Here is a 27552-nt window from a genome sequence, read left to right as displayed (position 1 = left end):
ACGCAAGTCGCTCAGGAAGTCACTGACAAATAATTCATTCCTTGCCCTTTGAACCCAATTCAGATCCATATAAGGACTAAATAGGACATCATCTACATCATGCGATGTGTGTAGCCTGGCATGCAGCGGAAATTTGCATATGACTAGAGCGACCTTTCGATGAAAGCGGGTCAACAACTATATCGTGAATACGTAATTAGGTCTGGTTCGCTGGAAGGGAAAGAGACATTTTTTCCTCAACCACGTGCCTCAACACACGATGTGTTTTTTGTGACAGGTTATGTGCCACCACATGACAGAAATGGCAGACTTCGGTGTTTTTTGAGGGTAATTGCGGGAAAATAAAGACTTGTGTTTATCGTTTGAAAGTAGTTTGAAGTTGAAACAGCGATTCAAATGGGTCGCCCCGTGTGGAGGGACCGTGCGCCGGAGCGTCGCGTTGACTGAACTGCACCGGCCACTCTGAGTGAAAGCTCGATCAATATCGTGAGTCTGTGGTTGAGGTTTTCTCTGTCAAAAACACTCAAGATGAGGAATTTTAAAAGGATTTTCACCAAATCTTAATTTAATATGTTATTTTGGAGCGATCAATGAATGTTTATGTGAGGTAAACTTTGATACCGCGGCATGCTCCCTTGCCAACATAGAGACAGCCATGGCAGCCGGTCACGGGATTCTTGACAAAAATATACAACTTCAACACACTGCAACACGTTTCAACGGTCAATCCAAGTTCCGAACTGTTGACCTCGCGTCATATTCCTACGTCTATGACTCATTATTTTGTCTAAATAAACCAGGAGCTTGAAATGATGGGGATTGAAAATGAGACACATTGATACGATGGTTGGAAAATGAAAGAGGGTTCAAGAGAGACTCGTTTGTGGGCGTCAGGAAATGAAAGAAAGTGCCAGAAAGATTTTGACAAGGTCTGCTTTACTTGAAAAATTACACCATTGCCAAACTTGCCATTTCGAATATACAACTGGTGGGTCGTGTAAAAATGAACACAACCACGCTGAATACGGCGTGGCCTGTCATACCGCACTACTTCAACACAATGTCAATGGTCGTCACAAAAAAACGGTGTCGCTTCTGGTTTCAACATGCCGAAGAACACGATGTTTTACTGTTGAACTGAAATAAATGTATTTCATTACTTGTACAAAAACTAAAGTAGTCGGTGTTTTTAGAATAACGCGTTCTCTTATCCTCCACGGATTTGCAATCAAATCATTGTTTGAGCCAATTTAAATGTCGGCGATGCATTTGACAAATCATTTACGTGAGCCACACATCAAATTTTCCTTCATCTTGTCGCTCCAGACAAGAAAAGGAAGTCTGGCCACAGTCAGTGATCGTAGTCTGGCTCATAGAAATTTACGGCGAACGATGCTAAATAAATTGGAGGGCAATTATTACCAATTCGTTTTTGTGACCTCGTAAAACGATCGATGGCGATCACTGTAAACAAGACACATGCTAAGTTTACGTTGTTTGCTACAAAGTTGTACAGAGATTTGACCCTTCAACAAAGTGGGTCACAAGCTTTCCTTTATGTGAAGGTGTGTAGATTTATATGCTTGAACTGCAAGTGCAACAAATTGTTGGCCTGACTACAGTCCAGAAATTACGTCTGAAAAGTTAGGTCGACTTTTGTCTTACTCGTCCTCAGTGTAAACACAGTGTGGCTGGGACAGTTATCGCTGCATAATTTACTTGTCAACATAATGAGGATTTCCAGTTGCAGATAATGAGCTATTGAGGGCAAACCTGTGTGGTCTGAGACGCGCCTGAGGCGAGCCTCAGGCGCGCCCAAGGCGCGCCTGAGGCGAGCCCGGATGGTGCGTTAGTTCTGCTTTGAACTGTATCTACATTTTGCATTGACAGTAGGTGAATTGTTTGACAATTATTTTCAACATTTTGTATAAGGAAACCAGTAAGTTTCTGCTTCTTCTTACTCTCCTCCCAAAACATATCTTGAAGTACAAAGCACCAGTGCTAGCCTTTCAGACACAATGCATGATGTACAAAATTCAATTTTACAGTTTACAGATTAAGTTTAGACGTGGACTCTCAGGTGTCAACAATAATATTTGACATGACACTGGTAAGGTTGTGTTGAATAATTGAACACAAGGCATTTGAATATGATTTTAGGTGTAGAACAAGGTACAATTTGAAAAAAGGAGCAAAAGTAATAGAATGTACATGAAAAGTGACAGTTTGCCGAGTTTCCTGTGGGTTTTAAAAAATCTTAGTAAATTTACGAATCCCAGTTTTAAATTATTAGTATATTTGATAAAATATTAGTAAATGCTATTCTGGTGGTTTACCAGTCTTTGGGCAGTGTCAATGAGCTTCTCCAAGACAGTGCAAAAACTGAATGTGCTACTACTGGACATACTAATACATGTAAATTTTGAGCCAATAATTCTCCTTTCGTTCAGTGAACACTACACTGCAAATGCCTTCATGAAGTCAAATTTATCAATATTCCTCAGAGATGGTGCCTCTATTGCAATTGTCATAATGGAACTAACTGTGCTAACTTTCAGACAAGCCCTGGATTTTGTTTTTATTCTGTTGTACCTGGAAAAGCCCCTTTCACAAGCAGCAGTGTTTGTTGGCAATATCAGACCAATTTTGACTAATGTACACAGCTTTGGATATATTTCATCAACTTTCTGATCCAAAAGTATGCCCCATGCATCTTGAAGTGAAACCCCCCTGTAATTTTCACACAGAATTTCTTTGACAATATTCCACTCATGTTTTAGTCTTTCAGAATTCACAATTGGGTCACTGTGCTCACCCTTCAGCAGGGTTCTCCCCAGTGTTCCAAGAGTACTAGACGGCTCATTAACATTCATGAGCATTAATATTCATGAAAAACTGTAACATTTTATATGCTAGTATGTTTACTTTCTTAGGGCTTGATGTACAAATAATAACAGCCATTTCCACTGTGCCTTCAAGGTATTTTTTTCAGTTTTAACTGAACAATACAGAAAGAAAAAAATCTTTAAGTAGTTATAAAGGAATGTTTTGAAGCTTCTGAAAAATAATGTACCATTTTGTCATCATTTTCCTGTGCTTATATCATCCCTTACTACTTTGAAGTTTGGATTATCATTGCACTATACCAGTATCCTATATTTTTCAAATTACCTAGGTGGTCTTGTTAATGCACATGCGCAAACTCTGTAGAGTTTAAACCAACAACTTAAGGGGTTGACTAATCGGCTATGCATGCTGTTCAAAGTTTCTCGATGTCAAATTCTCTTCAATCGCTTCTTGATAGTCATTGTAGAATGAGAAAATTCACAAACACAGAGGCTTGTTGTCACGGACAAGCAACTTTTGGCCTATTGACCTGAAAAATAAGTGAGTGTTCATTGAAAATTCAAAGACTGAATCCGTTGACACCAAAGTTTGCTCATGACTTTCATTGCAGGCAATCTTTAGCTTTCCACAATGCCATCCCGCCACTCACTGAGTCTGAACTTAACATTGAACAGTTGAAGAGTAGGTTTTAGTAAAAGTCTCATTTTTTGTGCTGATTTTCGCCACTGTACTTTCTTTTTATAGTGTTATAAACTTTCATGATACAAAGCAAAAACCTTCAGTTTGTCTCCTTTCGATCGTACAGAGATTGTATGACAGGAAAACCTTGTCTAGTTCATCGGGCAATGAATAGCTTTGTGATGAACGTACGCTCAACCAGCTAAAATAGCTTTATCAACACTTCAAAGGGATTTATTACCTTTTTATTTACATGACAATCCGACTAGAGAAAAAGTCGTATCTTTACTTTCAACGGAGAATCCTAACATTATATTTTAGAGTACAGGGGAGTAGATATAGGTGGCATTTGGGCGGTACAAAGACGTATGCTTGTCTCAGCCAAAAAACGTGGCTGTGCATTGACAGCGAAATTGGCATGTCTCAGATGATATGATTGGCTGATAATGTGAATAGTCCACATTCACGACCAGACAAAATATTCGTTATAAAGACTCTTATTTTGAATGATGTCATTCTCACATTCAGGAAGTCTCAATCGCGAATCGCCTCCTTTGAGAACATCGCTGTACGTTATGACACGATGCCCCGTATGTCCTAAGCCTGTATTTTTTCTCGTAAAAATACGAATGCGGTGTGAAAATATTTCGTAAACGGCAGATTTTTTTCTCAATTTACTAATTTGCGAGCGGCAGCGGAAGCCCAGGTTTGTGGATCTTGAGATACACATTTCATTACTTACAAAGATGGCTTCTGATGGGACATAACTATAAAATATGATATTTCAAACGTTATACAATCAGTATAATTTGTTCAGGATAATTTGTTTTCCTGCTGTATGTACTTTTACATAAATGTTGCTCATTGACCCTTGGTTTGACTTCTTGAATATGAACCAAAAAAGTGATCAATGTAAACTATCCTCAAAGAGGGTATGAGTAAAACTTTCTCCTAATCCTACCAGACAGTATCACTTGCCCGTCTGCTTAGTCAGTAAAAAGCAGTATTGAGCCAAATCTGTATATATTTTCACCTACATGGCCTGGTTTGTTACAACAAGTATGGTCAGTAAAAATTCAAATTTATAGTATTAGGTATATTCAAGGGCTTTCATATATTCAAGTTCTTGTTAAAATAAAATAATTTGGACCAGTTACGCCACTCTTGTTTTAATCAATGTGACCTGCTGATGGCATATGAATTTTGCAGGATAAGGATCAAAGCTTTCAGTTTTATGATGTATTTACATTAAAATGCTACCATACCGGTATATAAAACCAGATATTAACTGAAAATGCTCCTAGTTTCATTGTATATTGCAGTTGTGTGCAAATTTTAACCTTTGCCACATGTTTGCAACTTCATTGAAAGTGTTATGATCAACATGATGAACAATATTCACCACAGATCAATTCTAAAGGTCAATAAGTATTCAAATATGTAATAAGCTGAAATAACAATAATTAATTCAGTGTTTCTGTTAACATAAAATCCTGCGTATTTTACGCAAAATTGTTCTGAAATACGCAAAAAAAAAAAATGACTGCGTAAACTAATACGCATTGAGAAATACTGCCAGCCATGAAACGGACGTACTTGGCCCGCACTACATGGCCTGAACATACTTCAATTCAGGACAAAAATAGAACATATGCACCTGCTTGCAAGTGACATTTATCATGATATTGCAACATTTATACTCGGATCATAACTCTTGAAGGCCCCAGGTTATTGTTTTTAGCTCATATTTGGTACTTATGTAAATACCAAAAAGAGCTTATATGGTGAGTCGATGGCGTCTGTATGTCTGTATGTATGTGGGTATGTCTTTGTTAATAGAGCATGCGCATTAAAGGAAAATCCCCCAAAGTTCTACAGAAAAGACTGCCTAACTCACTTCAGATACCGATTCCTACCGTACGCATTTTTGATACATTTTACGCAAATAAAAACCCAGTTGCGTAAAATCGTACGCAAGTTTTGAAATTGTAACGGAAACGCTGTTAATTTCTTTGAGTACTGTCATTGTATCACCACTTACAGAGAACACTACATTAACCCGTCAAGCCATTTAGCAAAATGCCTAGTGAGACAGGGAGTCATTTGGCCAGATAACAAATAAATTGGCAATCAACTTCACTGGTTGGGTACAACACACTAAAATCAGTGGGTAATCTCAATCGTTGTCACTTGTGAATTATTCTTCTTTAGATTCAGTTTATTTTCTAAGATACACCATTAGAGAAATGGTTTCTACCACTGTTCGATATTTACGCAGCCTGTAGTATCAGTATCAATTTTATGGCCAGAGTTGGGCTTCTTGCTGACTTTTGTATTACAATTGCTGTACCAGACCACTGAAGTTGACCGCCAATTTACTTGTTATCTGGCCAAATGACTCTCTGTTTTACAAGGCATTTTGCTAAATGGCTTGACGGGTTAATGTGGCTTTTCTGTAATATAGCACTTGTAATTGCCTTTGGTCAAGTCCTTCAAGCTATATACTAGTATGCCAAACTGTGAGAGCTCATTAGATATGCAAATTATAAATTAGCTGACATGAAAATGTGAAATGACTTTCAATATTTTTATAACCTGGTATAATCATTGATGTACATAGCATGTTTTGCCAACTTTGATCAAGTTAATCCCAGTATATATCTCTAATTAGGCAAGTTCATTAATTATGCAAATTAGCAATTATCTTTCTTGTCAACCCTTAATATCTTTCATGGCTGACACATTTTGATGTGATCAACATCTGTAGAAACTCATCAGATTGTGTTCAGTCATTCTCAATATATATCCGTTTTTTCTAAAATCATTAATTATGCAAATGAGCAAAAAGGAACCAAGCCACACCCACCAAAAACTAATCAGTTCTTGCCATTTGCAGTGTACCAGATTTGATTCTGATCTGATGAGCCGTTTTTGAGATATCGAGCACACAGACAGACAGACACAGACAGACAGACAGACATCGCTGCGACATATGCTCAGGTGTGTGAACACTTGAGCAAATTACCATTATATATATTTGATTGTACTTTTATATAAAATTTCAGGAGATAGCAGTACATAAGTTATTTGTAAGAGGTCTTATTAAATATAGAATCATAAAACATTGAAGATGTCCCATTGTAATGTGTTCTACAAAAATCATGCCAACTGAAAAAAAATTATTGCATTTATATGTACTCTTTGTACAAATATTGAGGTCACCAACACAGGTCAAGTAATAAATTACTTCTAGGAGCATTGTTAGTTTGAGACAAATAGCTGATATAATTCTGTGACAGTAAGATCTTTCCGGAAAATTGTGGCACTGTGGAGTGCATCTGTGCAGATGTAATATTGCATCAGAACTCCAAGCTTACAGCAAGATATCTGGAAACTTATACACTTATCAATGTTTTTCATGGGGTGGGGGGTGGGGATGGCATTTCGTGTCCCAGCAGTGGGGAATTTGATCGCTACAGAACGGTATACGAGGGAGATTTGACAATGTCACAAAATAGGGAGTTTTGTTTTGCGACATTTTACACTGTGTTTGCAATGTTCCATTCAGTTCAGTGTTGACATGCAGATTCTAGCACCATTGGAATGGAATGATTTTGATGCAACAATGTGATACAATATTACAATTACTGGTGTGTCTAGTGAGTGTTCTCCAGGTGATTTAGCATAACAGTGTTGGACCTGACAATGATGACAACACCTTATTCACTTGTTCCTAGTTCCACAACCACTTCAGAATTTACATGTACACAAATGTCGGGACAAATATACATAGTACAGCCTTTCAATCTCACGTTTTCAAGTTGACTCCATTTTCTTGGCTTTGATTTTCATTTGTAGCATTCAAAACATAAATGATTCATTGAATAGTAATTCTGCCGCAGCAAGATTTCATAGGAAGAATAATCATGACAAACGCTGATCATACTGCTTTCGAGATTGAGCATGGAGAAATTGCTGATGACATGAATGGCACACGTCGCCACTCAAGGAAATGAATGTATAATTTCTGATCGAACAGTTTTATGTAAGCAATTACTAGGTCTCATGGCCCTTTGAAAGCTTAAAATAATTAAAATGACTCTTAAAGTTGGACAGACACCAATGGTACTGTAAAACCCTAAAAGACATAGTATCTTTGCGACATTTGGGCCTCCAGTACAGGATGACAGTGAATTTTTCACGTCTGTCATAAAATGGTATCTGTCAAAACAATTTGCAGCCGTTCTCTCGAACACAGACTCCAAGAGTATACAGGATGGATCATGCATGTCAATGTTACTATTATGATAAGTTCGCTTTGTTGTATGAAATGTAAACTTGTTATTATGTTGATATATCGCGGTAACAATTGGCCTTGTGAACTTTGGTTGAACTTGAAGACCAATGAGTATTCAGGATGTTTAGCGGGCCACAAACATCAACTTGACTGTTGACTGCTGGTAGCATGATTGGGCTGGCCTGTAAAATCTAGTCTTTTTACATCAGGCAAAATTCAAAACCATGGAGGTAAAAAAAGATCTCCATATTTAAAACCAAACATGTTTATCGACAGCACTGTTGTCTTAGTAGGTTTTCAATGTCAATTTATCTAATGAGCATATTGTACACTATTTTGAAAAGAATTACATGAAAAAATGCATTAAAAAGTTTCTATACTTGTCCTTTTAAAAGTATAACTTCATCTATTTGTTCATGAATACAACATATGCCACATTTAAGCATATTTATTGTTTGAAAAATGTTGAAAGTTAGCCAATATGCTACAAAAAGTTTGTGGGAGGACACTGCTTGTCCTATTCTATACATGGTATCAAAATACATGCTGGGTATTTTCTCCCCTCTCTATATATTGCAATAAAAAAGACAGTCTTTAATGTTTTCATAATAAATCTTATTCACGCACTCCCCTTACTGCTTTCAAAGGAGCTTTTCAGTCACCCTCTCACCACTCACACGGCTAATTTCAGGAGAGCTATTTTTAGCTTGCCAGCCATTTTCAAATCACATGCCCTGGTGTATGTGTACAATTTTACATAGTCATGAAGAGAACACCATCCTCTATAGAAAGTGCAAGTTTTAATATGTGTTGAGAAACATTTTCTGGCTTTCATCATCGACATGTAGCTTGTGCATGAGCCTCTATTTCCCCAACCCAAGAGTGGGGGATTTGACGTGGCTAGAAAAAAAAATCAAATTCCCCTGTTTATAGTCCTGTACTAACCCTCCACTCCGATGGAAAACATTGATAGGTGCATTAGCAAATAGAATCTTATATCTGCTTACATGAGACTTAAGATTAATCATTCAACATCTGCTAGCATACTTCATAATACCAAATGTATTTGTGAACTTTTTAACCCCTCGATTTCTTGCAAACAGGTCCTAACTCATAATTGATAACACTTGAGTCTGGGTTAAACCATGGTGGTGAAAGGCTTAAATGATGGTGGTGAAAGAGTTAAATGATGGAATTTTGCTTCCTTTTCTCAGATACTAACCAATTCAAATCAAAAGATTGTACATATGAGTGAAGTGTGATTGTGGCAGTGTGTGTATTGCAAATGAAAGCACGCCATCTTTTTGATTCGTCACAATATCTTTTATTCATGAAATGGTACATGTATAAAGAAATTTCTGTCTGTAAACAATCATCTTTTTGCCCATGATGTGTCAGAGGTTTGCTCCATTTTGATGTTCTGATTCTTTACATAAAAAAATTAGGTACCGCTTATGTTTTGTCTTTAAACCATTGGTATCTTAAAAATTTATATGATATTATTTGGGCCATGACTAGCAATGCAAAGAAATATTGACACTTGCAGTAAATCTTTCAGAAAATGTAGTTCATTGAAAACACAAGAATGTTTAAATTTCATGTATTTTATTACATAACACAAATGGATTGTGTTCATAGACTATTCAGTTTCCAAAATTCAACATACCCCATGCTTATGTTCACTGAGGTTCTCCAAATCAACCCAGGCCTAGGACATGGACATTAATTATGTTACAGACCATATCGTGTGATTCATTTTGCCACACTTTAGAACATGTTCTCCCATAGTGTTTTAGATCCCTTGTAGTGTACAAACTTACAGTGTGATACACTGATATCTCACGCTTGTTTGGCCATGGAAGCAATACATTTCATAGTGATCAGAAGAAGAGAAGAAAGAAGATTGGAGTGATTCGATCATTCTCTCAAACTTTCCTTGTCAAGGTTCAGACCTGCAGTTAGTCCGTATAACATAGAAAAAGACTCCAAAGGACAAAGGAAGTCTTTCAGTTTACATGTGTACCGGTAATTATTACATATGTACTGCAGATTATTCTATTGTGCCCCACCACATAAAGTTGGTATTGAATCTCAGTAATGTGCATATGAGAAAAATAGTTCCTTTTCAAAATTCGGTTTTTGGCAGGATGAATTGCATATCATATTGACCACACAGTTGCTTCCTACACTTTATTAATTTTATCATAATAATACAAAATGTTAACAATAAACTCCTTGTCAAACAGTTAAAAACGTACTTACAGATTGAAGGAGAATGTCACAAGCCATCAAATAACTATGCAAATTAGTCACGTGCCCATTCAATAATTTTTCGGTATTTTCACGCTAAATTATGCAAATGAGTATCAAATTTGGCGGACTACTTTATACTTTCAAATTGGTAAAAATTGTCGTCTAAGTACTGTATATTGAAACCAGCTCGATGGAGGACCAGCGTTACGACTGGCAAAATTGCGAATATGTTGATCATTTCGAAAGTGAATTTTATTACGGAGACACAATGGAAACACCAAGGATAACACGACGGTAGAGTCCTTGACAGTGCCGTCTGGGACTGCACAGGGAGACGTGCCAGTGACAACACAGCTGACATGTCGAAAGGTGCACCGAAGAAAAACCAAAACTCGGTACATGTGAGTTTGGCTTCAAGAAAATGTTGAAAACATTGCCATGTGGAATCAAGTATTAAGCAGCTACCCCCTGTATTCTTGTTTTACATTGATGCTCAACCAGTGCTTCAATCTGCAGAAATCTTTTATCTTATACAATATTTTGACTATGTGTAACTTGTCTGATAAAGCTACAACAGATAAAATGCAAATTTAAAATTGAATGGAAAGTTCTTCAGTGTGCATGAAAAGAGTAAATATTAAAATGACAAAAGTTACGGTGTTTCAAAAAAACTAAAATTTATACAAAAAAGGAGGAAACTAGTGAAAAGCTACATTTAGATACATACATGTATGTAAACTGAAATGAAAGAAACATTAAATATGCAAACAAAGGTTAACAAAGCTATGAAAATAACCATGAAACTTTTAGTATCAATTTGAAATCAAAGGTGAATAGTACGTGTATGTTGAAGGGAAACACAACCCCATGTCAGTGTGAAAAAGTAATCACAGAGCTATCTGCTATATGTGGAAAAAGAAGAAAAGGAAAAACAAGAGAAGAATCAAATGCAGAAGGATGGGCGGGGGTAAGGAAGACATGGGTACATTGGCTAAGATGGTCAATTTTGTGAATTTACACCAGCGGGTGTGAAAATGTTCAGTTTATACAGTAAGGGTATTGCAGTTCCAGCCACCATCCATGTAAATGGTACTTATGAGATGAACGCTCAATCGCTACATACCAAATGTGTGCTGATAGTATTGAAGTGTAAAAATTACACCCAGTTTTGGTTGATATTACATAACATAGGTGTGTTTTTTTATCTTTGATGCATGTCAATAAGTGCTTCATAAATATGTTCCTTTTATGGCTCATTTGGTTTCAACAATATTACAATGTTAAGGTTAGTGACTTTAGCTGCGATAATTGTAGCCTGCAGGCTTTCTGTGACTGGACATTGGTGTCACAAAGTGGAACAAAACCATCGCACTGTCAACAGGTGACAGTTATTGCAGCTGGTAATTTACATCATTGCCTACATATAAATATATGAGTGTGAGATCTGAGTGGGTGCCATTTTCCTTCCTCAGGTCAGGCAAACAGTCCCTGCAACAAAGGTCCCAAGTCTGTGTATTCAAGCAATAATGTTTTATAAATCCATGCCCATATAGGCGAGCGGCGAATCCACAAAAAGGGCCTTATTTTAGGAGTTTAATGTACCCACCTTACATACGGCCACATCATACGTCATTTGAAAGCTTATTATCTCTACTTTAAGAATATTGACGATGTGGAGCTGCCAATTAGGGCCATACCCCCTAATTTGCATAATTCACACGGGTACCCAATTTGCATAAGTGCGATATAAAATTAGAAAATTCACTGTTAACTACTGTAAACATACTTTTAAACTATCGAGTGATATATCAAATGAAAGGTACTTGCATGTAGAAAACAACTTTGATATCCAAAGACATAGTTAAATTGATTTCACTGAAATATTTTCATATTTATATTGAAAATAATATTTTCCTCTCTTGAATATCAATATTTTAAAAATTTTAACACATACAGCTACAACATACAGGTATATCATACATCATTTGAAAGCATATTATCTCTTCTTTATGAAAATGGACAATGTTGAACTGTCAAGTACGGCCATATCCCCTAATTTTCATAATATACAAGGGTATCGAATTTGCAGAAATGCAATATAAAATTACAATTTCATTGTTCAATACACTAAACATACTTTTAAACTATCGAGTGATATATAAAATGGAAGATGTTTGCATGTAGAATACGAAATAGATATCGAAAGAGATATTTAAATTGGTTTCACTGCAATATTTTCATATTTATATTGAAAATAATATATACCCCTTTTGAATAACTATAATATAAATATTTCATCACATACAGCCACATCATACAGCCACATCATACGTCATTTTAAAGCTTATTATCTCTTATTCAAGAAAACTGACAATGTTGAACTATCCAGTAAGGCCGCATCCCTAAATTTGCATAATTTACACCGGTAAGTAATTTGCATAAATGCAATATAAAATTAGAAAATTCATAAACTATTCTAAACATGCTTCTAAACTATCGAGTGATATATCAAATGAAAAGTATTTGCATGTAAAAAACAAAATTGACATCCAAAGAGATATACAAAGTGGTTTTACTGAAATATTTTCATATTTGTAGTGAAAAAAGTTATTTTCCCCTTTTGAATAACGGTATTTTAAAAATTTTAACAGCAGTATCAATGCAACCACATGCATTATGATGTGCAAAAAGTGCATAGAACACGGAGAACAAACAGCTGAAATGAGGTCTGGAAATGAATATTTTGTTTGTTTAATGTATGGTTCAAAACATATGAATAACTCTTTTTGTCTGCATTATTATCCGATACCGATGTATAGTTTTTATAGGTCAGAGTGTACCCATTCACAGCATATGAAAACCTTTTAAAGTTACTCAAGTATGCCAACACGTTCTTGTAATGTTGTAACCAAGGCAACAGCACTAATATATATATATATATATATATATATATATATATATATATATATATATATATATTATATATATATATATATATATATATATATATATATATATATATATATATATATATATATATATATATATATATATATATGTACGTACCAGGTACCTGATCATAACTGCTTGGGGAGCCAAGGCAGTTGACTGTATTGTTTTCAAATCCCCGAAACAGTCGCCTTGGTAAATAACTGATGAACACCTAGGAGATTTTGATGATGTTTTTTCTTTGCTGTATATTAATTGTTATAAACTAATCCTGCTGATGTCATATCTTCATCATTCATATGACACAATCATAGAGAACTCATAATGATCTATTGCTTGCACTTGCATGACGTTACTTTACACCATTGCTGTATTTATTTCCATCCGAGTGAATTTAAACTGTTTAACTACTTCTGACTATATATATATATATATATATATATATATATATATATATATATATATATATATATATATATATATATATATATATATATATATATATATATATATATATATATATATATATATTATTTATTTATTTATTTATTTATTCACATATGGTTAATGATTTGAATGCCGACAAATTTTCGTAAAGATGTGTAGGGAAAATATCACCAATTACTATTTAGTTCAAATATAAAGAAAGATCCCCACGAACGATACTATTGTAGTTGTTGAAAAGTAATTCTGTAGGCGAAACAATATGTGAGAGTAAGCTGTAGTCAAAGTTATGGCATGATTCATGATCCAAGTCATTCATGCCGATACAGTGTCATGCATTTCCAGTTCATCTAGTAATTCTACAAATTCATCATCCTTTTCTTAAACAGTTTTGTCATGTGTAAAAGGGTTGCCACAGATTAATTTGACAGCAGACACAACTGGTGACATATAATAAGAGAAAGCAAACTCCACACATCGTTCATGTCTTATACTTGTTTGAATTTTGTGAAATTGTGTAGGTTATGTTTGGCGGTTTTGTGTAAAGTGTTGATTTGCCGCGAGATGTACCCCTAATCTACGTATCCTGCCCTGAACCCGCACTGGAGTGGAAAGACTTCTGTGACACTGCGATCCTTTGATGCTACCTTTCGAGAATAGAGTTGTCTTCATCAGTCACTTAAAATTCATTTTCGGTTGGTGAAACGTGTGCACTATTTGACCACGTTTTTTTACTGAAGTTAAGTTTGTTCAAGTAAAGAAGCTAGAATGTCTACCATTTCGGTCTGGTTGTGTTTTTGGATGCTCAAGTGAATCAGAGATCGGGCTGTTGTAGGTTTTGTTTGGCATAGGTGAAGCGCTTATATTTCTGTTTCATATGTATGTGATTAGGCTACGTTCACAAATAATGGAGGTGAGGGGTGGAAGAATTCGGGGTGGAATCGAAATTTTGAGAGATAGTAGGGGAGCACTTGAAAGTTTTGATCTGCCTCTGGGGGACCTGAAAATGTTTCGGTTCCCTTTGTGATTCCAAGGTTTCGAAGGCAATTCAATGAAAATCGAATAACAATTAAATGTCATCCGATTGTTCTAAAGTTAGTAATAATCAAACAAGATCTAGAATTACTTTTACTTTTTATTTATACTTGATTACTTTCATCTCGAAAAAATCTTGCATTTTGTATCGTATTGTTGTGGCATAATTGTTCTAATGTATCGTAATGTTTCGCCTTTAACAAATCCTTGAATATTGCCGTTTGATTGCATGAACTGGAATCTGGTATCTGTTGGTTTTGTGTGTGTGTTCTTAAGTCGAGAATGTTAATTTGTTGCATCGATGACCTTCACAGATAATGAGGTCTAAAGATGTGATTTTTTGAGAAGAGCTTTCAAAAATTTCAGAGAAGGATGCATTTTTATGCTTGATATGAATTTATTAAGCTCGTGTTGGGTTCCAATGAAAATCATACATTGTCTCTGAATCTCAGTCAGAGCGATATTAATTTTGTGTGTTGCTAAATTATTCTTATTTTGTATATATTTTATTCTTATTTTGCATAATGCGGGCATTATTCGTATTTACTGCATAATTTTATGAATAAGTCAAGATATTCGCGATTTAAATAAAAATATTTAAGAAGAATATTTAAGATACGTGTTTTAAATTCAAAGTTCTATTCTATATGCCAATACCTTTCATTTGATATGTCACTCGATAGTTTTAAAGTAAGTGAAGAGTACATAACAATGGATTTTTATATTTTTATATCGGACATGCAAATTAGGTACCCGTGTGCATTATGCAAATTAAAGAATTACGGCTGTATTTTGCAGCTGCATATCGTCAATTTTCTTAAAGCAGGTAATAGGCTTTCAAGTGACGTATAATGTGGCTGTATGATGTAGTTTATGTGTTAAAATTATTTACATATCGTTATTCAAAAGGGGAAAATATATTTTTCTATATAATTATGAAAAACATTCAATAAAATCATTTTTCATATCTCTTCGGGTATCTATTTTGTATTCTACATGCAAATACCTTTCATTTGATATATCACTCGATTTTTTAAATTATGCATAGAGTAGTAAATAAATTCCTAATTTTATATCAAATTTCTGTGATTTGCGTACCCATGTGAATTATGCAAATTAGGAGCTATGACCGCACTTGACAGCTCGAAATTGTCAATTTTGTTGAAGTGCAGATAATAAGCTTTCAAATGACGTATGATGTGGCTGTATGATGTGGCTGTATGCATTAAAATTGTTAAAATATTGTTATTCAAAAATGGAAAATATTTTTTCAATATAAATATGGAAATATGTCAATGGAATCAATTTAAATATGTCTTTGGATATCAAAGTTGTATTCTACATGCAAATACCTTTCATTTGATATATCACTCGATAGTTTAAGAGATGTTTAGAGAAGTTAACAGTAAATTTATGATTTTACATCGCATTTATGCAAATTGGGCACCCTTGTAAATTATGCAAATTAGGGGCTATGGCCCACTTACCACCTCAACATTGTCCATTTTCATAAAGTAGAGATAATAAGCTTTCAAATGACGTATGATGTGGCTGTTTGATGTGGCTGCATGTGTTAAAATTTTTAAAATATTGTTATTCAAAAGGGGAAAATAATTTTTTCACAATAAATACGGAAATATTTCAGTGAAATCAATTTAAATATCTCTTTGGATATCCATGTTGTATTCTACATGCAAATACCTTTCATTTGATATATCACTCGATAGTTTAAAAATATGTTTAGAGTAGTTAACAATGAAATTTCTAATTTTATATCGCATTTATGCAAATTGAATACCCGTGTGAATTATGCAAATTAGGGGGGTATGGCCCTACTTGGCAGCTCCACATCGTCAATTTTCTTGAAGTAGAGATAATAAGCTTTCAAATGACGTATGATGTGGCCGTATGTAAGGTGGGTACATTAAGTGTGAAAAATAGGTGAGTCTGCCGCTCGCCTAATAGTTATTTGGACAGGAAAAGTTCATATATATTTCATATATTTTGAACTCCATACGTCGTCACCCGTATCATTATAGATAGGACAGATTTATTGAGTGAATCTGGAATTGTTTAATATTTTGAAAGTATATAGCTAACAAAGAAACAGATGAACACAATGATGATCAAAGGTCATCAACCCACCAGCTACCTAACAAATTTATGACCATTTCTGAAAGTTTTTCTGTTATGAAGCTTACAATTTTGTAGAAGCTCAGCTTAAATTCACTGTTGTGAACTCCCCTGAATAAAATATCCAACAATGCATTCAGGTAGATGCAAAATGACAACAAAACATACGAAATAAAGAACACTCTCTGGGTGGGCTAGTGCAGAAAAAAGTAGTTCCACAAGCCTGTAGCCTACGGGGATCCAGACAGATGAAACTTTTGGAACTTTGATAGCAACTAATTTCTTCAGTTCAAAAGAAAATACAGAAGTGTTCAGTACACAGTTGGTATAGTGTTTCAAGTAACCCCTTTGACAAGTTTTTCTGTCTTCTCCCATTCATTCCTTGGTTGTCCCATAAGTCATTTTAAAGACGAGGAAAAACCACTTTCAGTTGAAGAAGTTTCATTAAAAGCTTAATCAAGCAGTCTGTAATTCTCAAAAGACAAGATCTTGGAGAACTTGAATTGCTACATTCAGCGAATCAATTTCTGTTCCGAACATTTATATTGTTTATCAGGTTTATGGAGTTTTAACATCATGAGAACAGTATTGAAAATCTAAAGTATGACCTAAATGAAAAAAATCTTTGACCTGAATGAAAACAATTTGTACCAGTAAAAGCTAGAACTTGAGAGTCTCAAGTATAGCACAAAACTATTTCAGAATAATATGTTATGCACAGTAAACAAAAGCCCTGGAATCTACCAATGTACTCTTGCTATATGCGTGGAGGAACGTCATACTGATCCACATTTTCGGTGACCATTCCCTTTTCATTGTCTTCCCAGAAATTGGTTGTTCTACAGAAGGGCCAAACCGGTGGTCGATGTAAGTGTACAAACCCATTGTTATCGCATATTTATTGGAAAACATGTTGAAAGTGGTAACAGGTATAGGGTAAAAATATGTCAGTTATGCAAAAGTACACTTGAATTGCATATGGTACTAGTATTTCTATAGCAAAACACATTTTGTTTGCGTATTGTTATTGTTTTGTGTTATTGACAAATCTTAACCGATCCTGATGTAGATGTATTTTTCAAAATGCTTTTTAAACTTTTCTTATTTGTATACAAGACCCTCTAGGTGATGGGAGAGGGGCTATATTGAGTCAAATTTTACCACTGACTTTTTATTGTCTTACAGCAACATACTACTTGAATATCTACAAGAAGAATGGAAGTGATCTTTTGGTATACTATGAACTGAACCAAGATAAAGTGACCGGCATTGAAAGAGGAAAATACATGCAGACTACAACAAAATACCACTATATAGCCATTATACTGCCACATAAGACACTTGTCTTGCAGGATAAAGCCCCTGAAAATGGAAAACAATCTGAAATTGAACAATGGAATCTTACGCTTCGAGAGTGCCTTAACCATGGTGAGTTGTATACTACAGTACAGTGTTTAGCACTGCTGTCAGTGACACAGCTGATCAGATAGGTGGTGTCCAGCATACATTATTCATTGTCATCCGTCAATATCTATAAACTTGATATTTGGTATACAGGTCCCCGGGGATGATTTAAATCAGATTTGTTCAAATTGTAGGCAATTTTTGATAAAAAATCTTCCTCTTCCAAACGACTTTTACATTTGGCAGATATGTTTCCAGGGATGACCTAATTTAGAAGTGTCCAGATTATGATGAAATATGCAGTTTTATATTTTTGATGATTTTTTGTGTTTCCTGGTTAGTTTATTCAAAAATCTCAAAAACATTCATGCAATAGCATTTAAATTTTGTATTTCTAACTTCCAAGGGATGACATTGAGTTTTTAGCTCCGCTGTCAGCGACGCGGAGCTTATCAAATAGGTTGATTTTCCGTCGTCGTCCATCGTCTGCGTCCGTCAACAATTGCCTTCTCCTCTGAAACTGCAAAGTCCAATTGCTTTGAAATTTTATATGCAGTTCACTTGAGGTAACCTCACTTAAGTTTGTTCAAATCGTGGTGAAATTTGCATATATTTGTATTTTGGGGCCATTTTTGGTGTTTCTTGTAAAAAAATCTTCTCTGAAACCACTTGTCCGATTGCTTTGAAATTTGATATGCAGTTTACTTAGGGTGATTCAGTCAGATTTGTTCAAATCGTAGTGAAATTTGCATATTTGTATTTTTAAGGCAATTTTTGTCATTTTTGGTAAAAAAAATCTTTAAAAATCTTCTTCAAAACTACCAGTCAGACAGCTTTGATATTTGGTACATACCCGGTATGTCCCTAGGGATGATCTATTTCAGATTTAGTTCAAATTGTGCAGAAATATGCAAATTTACATTTTTAAGGCAATTTTTGCCATTTTTGGTCAAAAAATGTGTATTTCCAAAACTACTTATCTGGTAGCTTTGAAATTTGGTATACAGGTTTCTATAGATGAACTAAGTAATTAGTTCCAAAGACCAGCTCTGGAACTGTTAGTTTTTGCTCACTTTCCTTCTTTCTTTCTTTCTTTCTTTCTTTTTCTTTCTTTCTTCTTCTTTCTCTATTTCTGGTATTACTACCATAGAACATGCTATACACAAATTTTACGTTAATTACCCAGAATGCATTGCGACATGCTTATGACATCATCGCTCAGCTCGGACGGGTTTTACGGGCATTTCTTGTTTGTTTATTTATTTATTTTTTATTTTGCATTGCTCAACTATCATATTGCGTTCAGCTATTAATAATTCTAGCTTACTTTCGCTTTGTTTTTTGTTGCTTTCTTATTTTATTTTTCTCTAAATACTCGCCGTACGTGGCGCTATACTGTTTCGCCCGAATGCTCATGGTTGAATGACATTAACAATGGCGGCGGATACGATGGCTCCGCTCGCATAGAGAGAGAAAAGTAGGCTTTCCGTAAGTTTACAAGCGCGGCTGGGCACATCGTGTACCTAGGCGAGGTGGGTGTGCTCGAAAACGAAGATCAATGCAAAATTTGGAGTCAAAATCGGCTGTTTTGGCGGAGAAACTGCCCGCCGTATTTCTGAGGAGCCACCAGCGATTTTTCCTATATCAGTCTGCGGGGCTGTGATGGGAGGCCGTTTAACGCCGGTAACACACAGCCCTGCCATGCAGAGCTAGGCATTCATAGTGAACTGTCTGTCACTGCACCGGCATGCGTTGACTGCACGTAAAAGCAAGTCAACTTTCCAAGATCAAACGGTCAGTATCTTGTGAAACAGCGACATAGCAATGAAAATTGTTTTAGTCTGTGCTTTTAATCAAGTGAAAATGCATGTGGCATCGGTTTTCAATTTCAACGGCCTAGGTCCGATGTTTCCTCTCGTCTGATCATCGTCGTAAACCACACGCCTCTTTACGGCAACTACTCAGCGCTACCCGTCAAGCGATTGATTTTTTCGTAGGTCAGCAGAGCAAAAATAATTGCTCTGGCTCGCGAGAATGTCGTCTGATATACATTTCCGTGCGTTGTCGCCCCCATATGTATCTGTTGCGTTTTTACCGTACATGTAGGAATTTGTAATCTGTGTACTGTAATTCCAGGACTGCCTTGCTTTTAGTTGTATTATGGTGTTTACTGCTATCAGCCCTAACTATAGGTACGTGCTTAAATATTAAAATCCAAAGCACTCTTCCATTCTCCATTCTGCACCTATCTTTGTCACACATTCTCTTGTTTCTTCCCCTGCTCTGGTCTCTGGAACTTCGCTTTTGCTTGCAAATGCTTTCTAGTTTATCTTGAATTTCTGATGAAATCTGTAATTTTGTATTTTAAGGGCAATTTTTACCATTTTTTGTCAAAAAATGTATTTCTCAAAAAATACTGGTCTGATAGCTTTGAAATTTGAGATACAGGTTTCTATAGATGAACTAAGTAATATATATTGAATTTCTGATGAAATCTGTAATTTTGTATTTTTGGGGCAATTTTTGCCATTTTTGGTCAAAAAATGTGTATTTCCAAAACTACTCATCTGATAGCTTTGAAATTTGGTATACAGGTTTCTACAGATGAGCTTAGTAATTTACATTGAATTTCTGATGAAATCTGTAATTTTGTATTTTTGGGGCAATTTTTGCCATTTTTGGTCAAAAAATGTGTATTTCCAAAACTACTCATCTGGTAGCTTTGAAATTTGGTATACAGGTTTCTATAGATGAACTAAAGGATATTTATTGAAATTATGATGAAATCTGCAATTTTGAATTTTTGGGGCAATTTTTCCATTTTTGGTCAAAAAAATGTGTTTCTCAAAAAGTGCTGGTCTAACAGCTTTGAAATTGGTATACAGGTTTCTATAGATAAACTAAGTAATATATTGAATTTCTGATGAAATATGTAATTTTGTATTTTTGGAGCAATTTTTGCCATTTTTGGTCAAAAAATGTGTATTTCCAAAACTAGTCATCTGATAGCTTTGAAATTTGGTATACAGGTTCCTATAGATGATCTAAATGATATTTATTGAAATAATGAGGAAATCTCCAATTTGGTATTTTTGCAATTGGGGCAATTTTTCCATTTTTGGTCAAAAAATGTGTTTCTAGAAAAGTACTGGTTTGATAGCTTTGAAATTCGATATGCAGGTTCCTACAGATGAACTAAATTTGATCTTTTTGACATGTTCTTAGGGATGATCTGATGTGATATATTCAAAGTATGATGAAATCTTCAATTCCGTATTTTTGTAGCTATTGTAGCCACTTTTTTCTGGCCACTGCATTGAGCTATCAAAGATTTCCATCTTCTTCATCAACATGTGTCAAAAATAGTTATTCTCTACATAAACGCAGCGGAGCTATGTTGGCCCCTAGGTCGCTTGTTTACAAATAGTGATTAAATTTTCATATGCAATTATTTTTTGGGGGGGGGGGGGGTAATTTTCTCCTTTGGTCAAATCATGGCATTCTCTATGCCACTAGTATTACAGCTTTGAGATTCAATATGTAGCTTCTTAAAGATGTGTATTGAGTTTTGGTATTAAAAGCAAGCGTGTAATATTTGCATAGATATTTTCCGGTCTAACAGACTAATGTGATGGCATTGTGAAAGCCTTAAGAAATGTTAGATATTACACACATTTTCGGTCTGAGTTTACAGATTAATACTAGGTATTTCAACATTAAATTTGGAGGAGAACTAGAAAATCTATTTCACTCATACGTAAGAAATACTTGAAAGTTCATATGGAAAGGGTTACTGCCTATTGAGCATGTATGTACTGGTAGCATAAATTCTGTATTACTCGATACAGTGTGAGAAGAGCTTATCAGTTTATCAAGTTTAACCCTTTTCCTACCAGACAGTATCACTTCCCCATCAACCAAGTCAGTAATAAGCGGTATTGAGCCAAAACATGACGTATTTTCACCTACTTGGCTTGGTCTGTTATAGCATCTTTAGTGTCCAAAAAAATTAAGTTTACAGTATTTATGCTTTCAACAGCCTTCAAATGTACAGTATTATGTTAAAAATACACCATATGGAATATGTTGTGTTTCATTAATGTTAACCATCTTGACCAGATGGTGAAATATGAACTTGGCAGGAAAAGGGTTAAATACAGGATAATAATGATAATAATAGCATTCAATGCAGCAGTTAACATGTTCAGTGATGATCTGCAGAAATATGCACAAACTTACTGAAGGCTACAGTAATGATAATTTTATATGTCTGTGTTAAATGCAACCATAAAAAATGTTGTCTTTAGAATTAATGGAATTCATCAGAAAAAGTTGTTGTCAATTGGCACTCTTGAAATTCAAAACTTTAACAGTTGTACTACCAACTAATTATTTGCGACTCTTTCAACTACAGGGGAATGCCACACGGTCTTAATCACTGATGGAACAAGTCCATCTGAATTTGTACACACAAAGAGCGTCATTCATTTTTTCAAAAATGTTGTCGGAATCTCAACCTTTGACCCACCCAAGCATCTGAGGAAGTGGAATTTGCGAGACATAACATCTTATGACTTAAAATCAGACAAACTGGTACTGTATGTTAGTGGAAACAACAGAAAAGGTATGTCATCAAAAAAGATTTGGCTCTATACCCATGTATCTTTTTAAAGTATGCTTGTGGCTTATGTATAAATGAACTTGGATACCATCGAATCAGGGTTGCTGTTTCTTGTTTTTCACTATCAATATAATATCAGTGCATCCAGTGCACAACTGACAAGAGCCCACATTGACTACAATGCTGAAACAACAAAGTGTTTACATAATGGCAAAAATTAACATCAAGAGAAATCTAATTTTATTTAAACTGTGGATAGGTTTAAAAAACACTGTAAACTTTGTCAAATTTTGTTTAGAATTGGCTTATTAGGACATATGGCAAGCACTATGCCATACCACCACAATGCCATACCACCGCTATACCTTACCAACGCTGTGCCATATCACCATTGTGTCATAGCACCGGTACCACTGTGTCATACCACCACTGTGCTATACTACCACTGTGTCATACCACCACTGTGTCATACCACCACTGTGCCATGCCACTGCTATGCCATACCACCCCCTGTGCCATACCACCATTATGTCTTACCACCACTATGCCATATCACCACTGTGCCTTACCACTACTATGCCATACTGCCACTGTGCCATACCACTGCTCTGCTATACCACCACTGTTCCATACCATTACTGTGCCATACCACCATTATCATGCCATACCACTGCTGTGCAATACCACCATTATGCCATTCTACCACTTTGCCATACCATTGCTATGCTATACCACCAATATGCTATACCACCACTTCAGTGCTGTTTATTTGTGAAATCACTCCAGTGCTGTTTTTTTGTGATCCGGGTCCAAATACATGTACCAGCTAAGAGAAATGTTTTACGGTATTTCTGCACATGCCAAGTTTCCAATTAACACAATGACTCAAACAAAACTACCGGTGTATTGACAAAATTATGTGGAAGGAAGCTCTCTCCATGTACCATAGTGTAATCACACTAGCCGAAGTAATAAACTAATAGAAAATATGTTGGTTTATTTCAAGCTTTCTTTGAACTGTTCAGTCTCAGACCTACCAATCCTGCCAATTTCATAAAGGGTTGGGTTCTTTGCTCACGTGTTCACATACATGAGCATATGTCGTAGCGATGTCTGTCTGTCTGTCTGTCTTTCTGTCTGTGTGTCCATGTGTCTGTCTGTCTGTCTGTCTGTCTGTCTGTTGGTCCGATATCTCAAAAACGGCTGATCAGATCAGAATCAAATCTGGTAAATAGATTCAGTTAGCAAATGGCAAGAACTGATTAGTTTTTGGTGGCTGTGGCTTGTATACTTTTTGCTCATTTGCGTAATTAATGATTTAGAAAAAAATGGATATACATTAAAAACAACTGCACACAATTTGACGAGATTTGCTACAAATGTTGATCACACCAAAATGTATCAGTAGTGGGAACCATAAAGGGGAGACATGAAAGATAATTGCTAGTTTGCATATTTAATGAACTTTCCTAATTAGGGATATATATCTGATTTGACTTGATCAAAGTTGACCAAACTTGGTATGTATATTGAAGATACTATAATTTAACATTCTTGAAAGTCATCAAGCATTTTTACTGCAGCCAATTCCGAATTTGCATATTTAATGAACTTTGCTTATAAGGGATATATATTTGAATTGACTGGACTAAAGTTGATGAAACTTCCTACATGTATTGAAGCTACTATGATACAACATTCTTGAAAGTCATTAAGCATTTTTACTGCAGCCAATTCCGAATTTGCATATTTAATGAACTTTCCTAATTAGGGATATATCTGAATTAACTTGATTGTAGTTGTTGAAACTTGCTATATACATCAAAGATACTTTCATATAACATTATTGAAAGTCAAAAGATATTTTTACTTCAGCCAATTCCTAATTTGCATATTAAATGAATTTTCATAATTAGGGATATATATCTGAACTGACTTGATCAAAATTGATGAAACTTGCTATGTACATTAATGACACTATAATAAAATATTATTGAAAGTCATTAAGCATTTTCTCTTCAGCCAATTCCTAATTTGCATATTAAATGAACTTTCCTAATTAGGGATATATATCTGAATAGACTTGACCAAAGTTGACAAAACTTGCTACATATACTTAAGATACTATGATACAACATTATTGAAGAGTCATTAAGCATTTTTATTTACTTCAGCCAATTCCTAATTTACATATTTAATGAACTTTGCTAATTAGGGATATATATCTGAATTGACCGGACCAAAGTTGATGAACCTTGCTATATACATTAAAGATACTATGATACAACATTATTGAAAGTCATTAAGCACTTTTTCTTCAGCCAATTCCTAATTTGCATATTCAATGATCTTTTTAGCTCCGCTGTCAGCGACGCGGAGCTTATCAAATAGGTTGATTTTCTGTCGTCGTCCGTCAACAATTGCCTTCTCCTCTGGAACCGCAAGTCCAATCGCTTTGAAATTTACATGCAGTTCACTTGGAGCGACCTCACTTAAGTATGTTCAAATCGTGGTGAAATTTGCAAATTTTGTATTTTTGAGGCATTTTTTGGTGTTTTTGGTAAAAAAATCTTCTTCTCTGAAACCGCTTGTCCGATTGCTTTGAAATTTGATATGCAGTTTACTTAGGGTGACTTCAGTCAGATTTGTTCAAATCGTGGTGAAATTTGCATATTTGTATTTTTAAGGCAATTTTTGTCATTTTAGGTTAAAAAATCTGTAAAATCTCTTCTTCAAAACTGCTAGTCAGATAGCTTTGGTATTTGGTACATATGTCCCTAGGGATGATCTATTTCACATTTGTGCAAATTGTGCAGAAATATGCAAATTTGCATTTTTAAGGCAATTTTTGCCATTTTTGGTCAAAAAATGTATTTCTGAAAAAGTACTGGTCTGATAGTTTTGAAATTTGGTATACAGGTTTCTATAGATAAACTAAGTAATATATATTGAATTTCTGATGAAATCTGAAAATTTGTATTTTTGGGGCAATATTTGCCATTTTTAGTCAAAAAATGTGTATTTTCAAAACTACTCATCTGATAGCTTTGAAATTTGGTATACAGGTTCCTACAGATAAACTGAATGATGTTTTTTGAAATTATGGTGAAATCTGCAATTTTGTGTTTTTTGGGCAATTTTTGCCATTTTTGGTCAAAAAATGTGTATTTCCAAAACTACTCATCTGATAGCGTTGCAACTTGTTATACAGGTTCCTACAGATCACATCAATTATATTTATTGAAATTATGATGAAATCTGCAATTTTGTAATTTTGGGGCAATTTTTGCCATTTTTGGTCAAAAAATGTGTTCCTCCAAAAGTACTGGTCTGATAGCTTTGAAATTTGGTATACAGGTATCTACAGATGAGCTTAGTAATATATATTGAATTTCTGATGAAATCTGTAATTTTGTATTTTTGGGGCAATTTTTGCCATTTTTGGTCAAAAAATGTGTATTTTCAAAACTACTCATATGATAGCTTTGAAATTTGGTCTACAGGTTTCTATAGATGAACTTAATAATATTTATGGGAATTATGATGAAATCTGCAATTTTGAATTTTTGGGGCAAGTTTTTTCCATTTTTGGTCAAAAATGTGTTTCTCAAAAAGTACTGGTCTAACAGCTTTGAAATTCGGTATACAGGTTTCTATGGATGAACTTAATTTGATCTTTTGAAATAATGATGAAATCTGCAATTTTTTTTTTTTTTTTGGGGGGGGGGGGGAAATGTTGCCATATTTGGTCAGAAAATTTTATTCTCAAAAAACTACTCATCAGATATCTTTGGTTGACAGGTTCATACGGATGATCCGATAAGTATGATGAAATCACCAATTTTGTATTTTTGCAGCTAATTTTGCCATTTTTAGTCAGGCCATCCTGAAATGAGCTATCAAAGATTTCCACCTTCTTCATCAACACGTGTCAAAAATAGTTATTCTCTACATAAACACAGCGGAGGTATATCGGCCGCTAGGTCGCTTGTCTAATTACTGATATATACTGGGATTTACTTGATCAAAGTTAGCAAAACTGCTATGTACATTGATGATTATACCAGGTTAAAACAATATAGAAAGTCATTTTACATTTTCATGTCAGCTAATTTATAATTTGCATATCTAATGAGCTTTCACAGTTCGGCATATATGACTTGAAGGACTTGGCCAAAGGTAATTACACTTGCTATATAAAGTGGTGATACAATGACAGAAGTCAAAGAACTGTAATATTTTTATTTCAGCTAATTACATATTTGTATACTTCATGAACTTTTAGAATTAATCGGCGGTGAATATTGTTCATTATACTGATCATATTACTTTCAGTGAAGTTGCAAACGTGTGGCAAAGGTTCAAATTTACATATAATACAATATATAATGAAACGTGAGCATTTTCAGTTCATATCTGGTGATTAGTATGCCAGGCAGAGATCAAAAGCAAAATATACGCACTGGGTGAAAAGTTCTTTCTTGGTCATGAGAAGTAGTTTGCCCAAGAACAAAAGGTTTACTCATTGTGGTGGTATGTAGACCCCAATATCACAATTTAAACTGGTGGATGCCATTTTTTGAAAAGCAATTAGAAAAAGCCGATAGCGAAGCAAAAGAAATTTATATTTTAGGGGATTTTAACATCGATTTAATGCATGGTATAGATAAACATCCACAATGGGAGGATTTGATCATTTCTTTTCAATTTACTCAATAATAAACACAGCCAACAAGGGTTACGGAAACATCTAGGACATTACTTGATCACATATATGTCAATAATGTCAATAACGTACGGTGTGTAAATGTTAAACCCTATGGTTTTAGTGACCACTACCCAATTAATATAGTTAGGAAACATAATAATCTTACTATTATATATAGATGTT

At 34.8% G+C, this 27552-nt stretch overlaps 1 protein-coding gene across 1 annotated transcript in view; it reads left to right on the top strand.

The window, feature by feature from the left end:
* LOC139150884 (uncharacterized) overlaps positions 1 to 27552 on the top strand; it is a 124804-nt gene that overhangs the window by 39555 nt on the left and 57697 nt on the right. Inside the window, exons 3-5 of the mRNA XM_070723320.1 lie at positions 17464 to 17503; positions 17822 to 18064; positions 22455 to 22664. Of these exons, the coding sequence (XP_070579421.1) occupies positions 17464 to 17503; positions 17822 to 18064; positions 22455 to 22664 (493 nt within the window). The remainder of the gene's footprint in view (positions 1 to 17463; positions 17504 to 17821; positions 18065 to 22454; positions 22665 to 27552) is intronic.

This window comes from Ptychodera flava, chromosome 15 (genome assembly GCF_041260155.1).
Source record: "Ptychodera flava strain L36383 chromosome 15, AS_Pfla_20210202, whole genome shotgun sequence".
Lineage (NCBI taxonomy): Eukaryota > Metazoa > Hemichordata > Enteropneusta > Ptychoderidae > Ptychodera > Ptychodera flava.
Note: the sequence above shows the minus strand (reverse complement) of the source record. Positions and strands in the feature narration are given on the sequence as shown.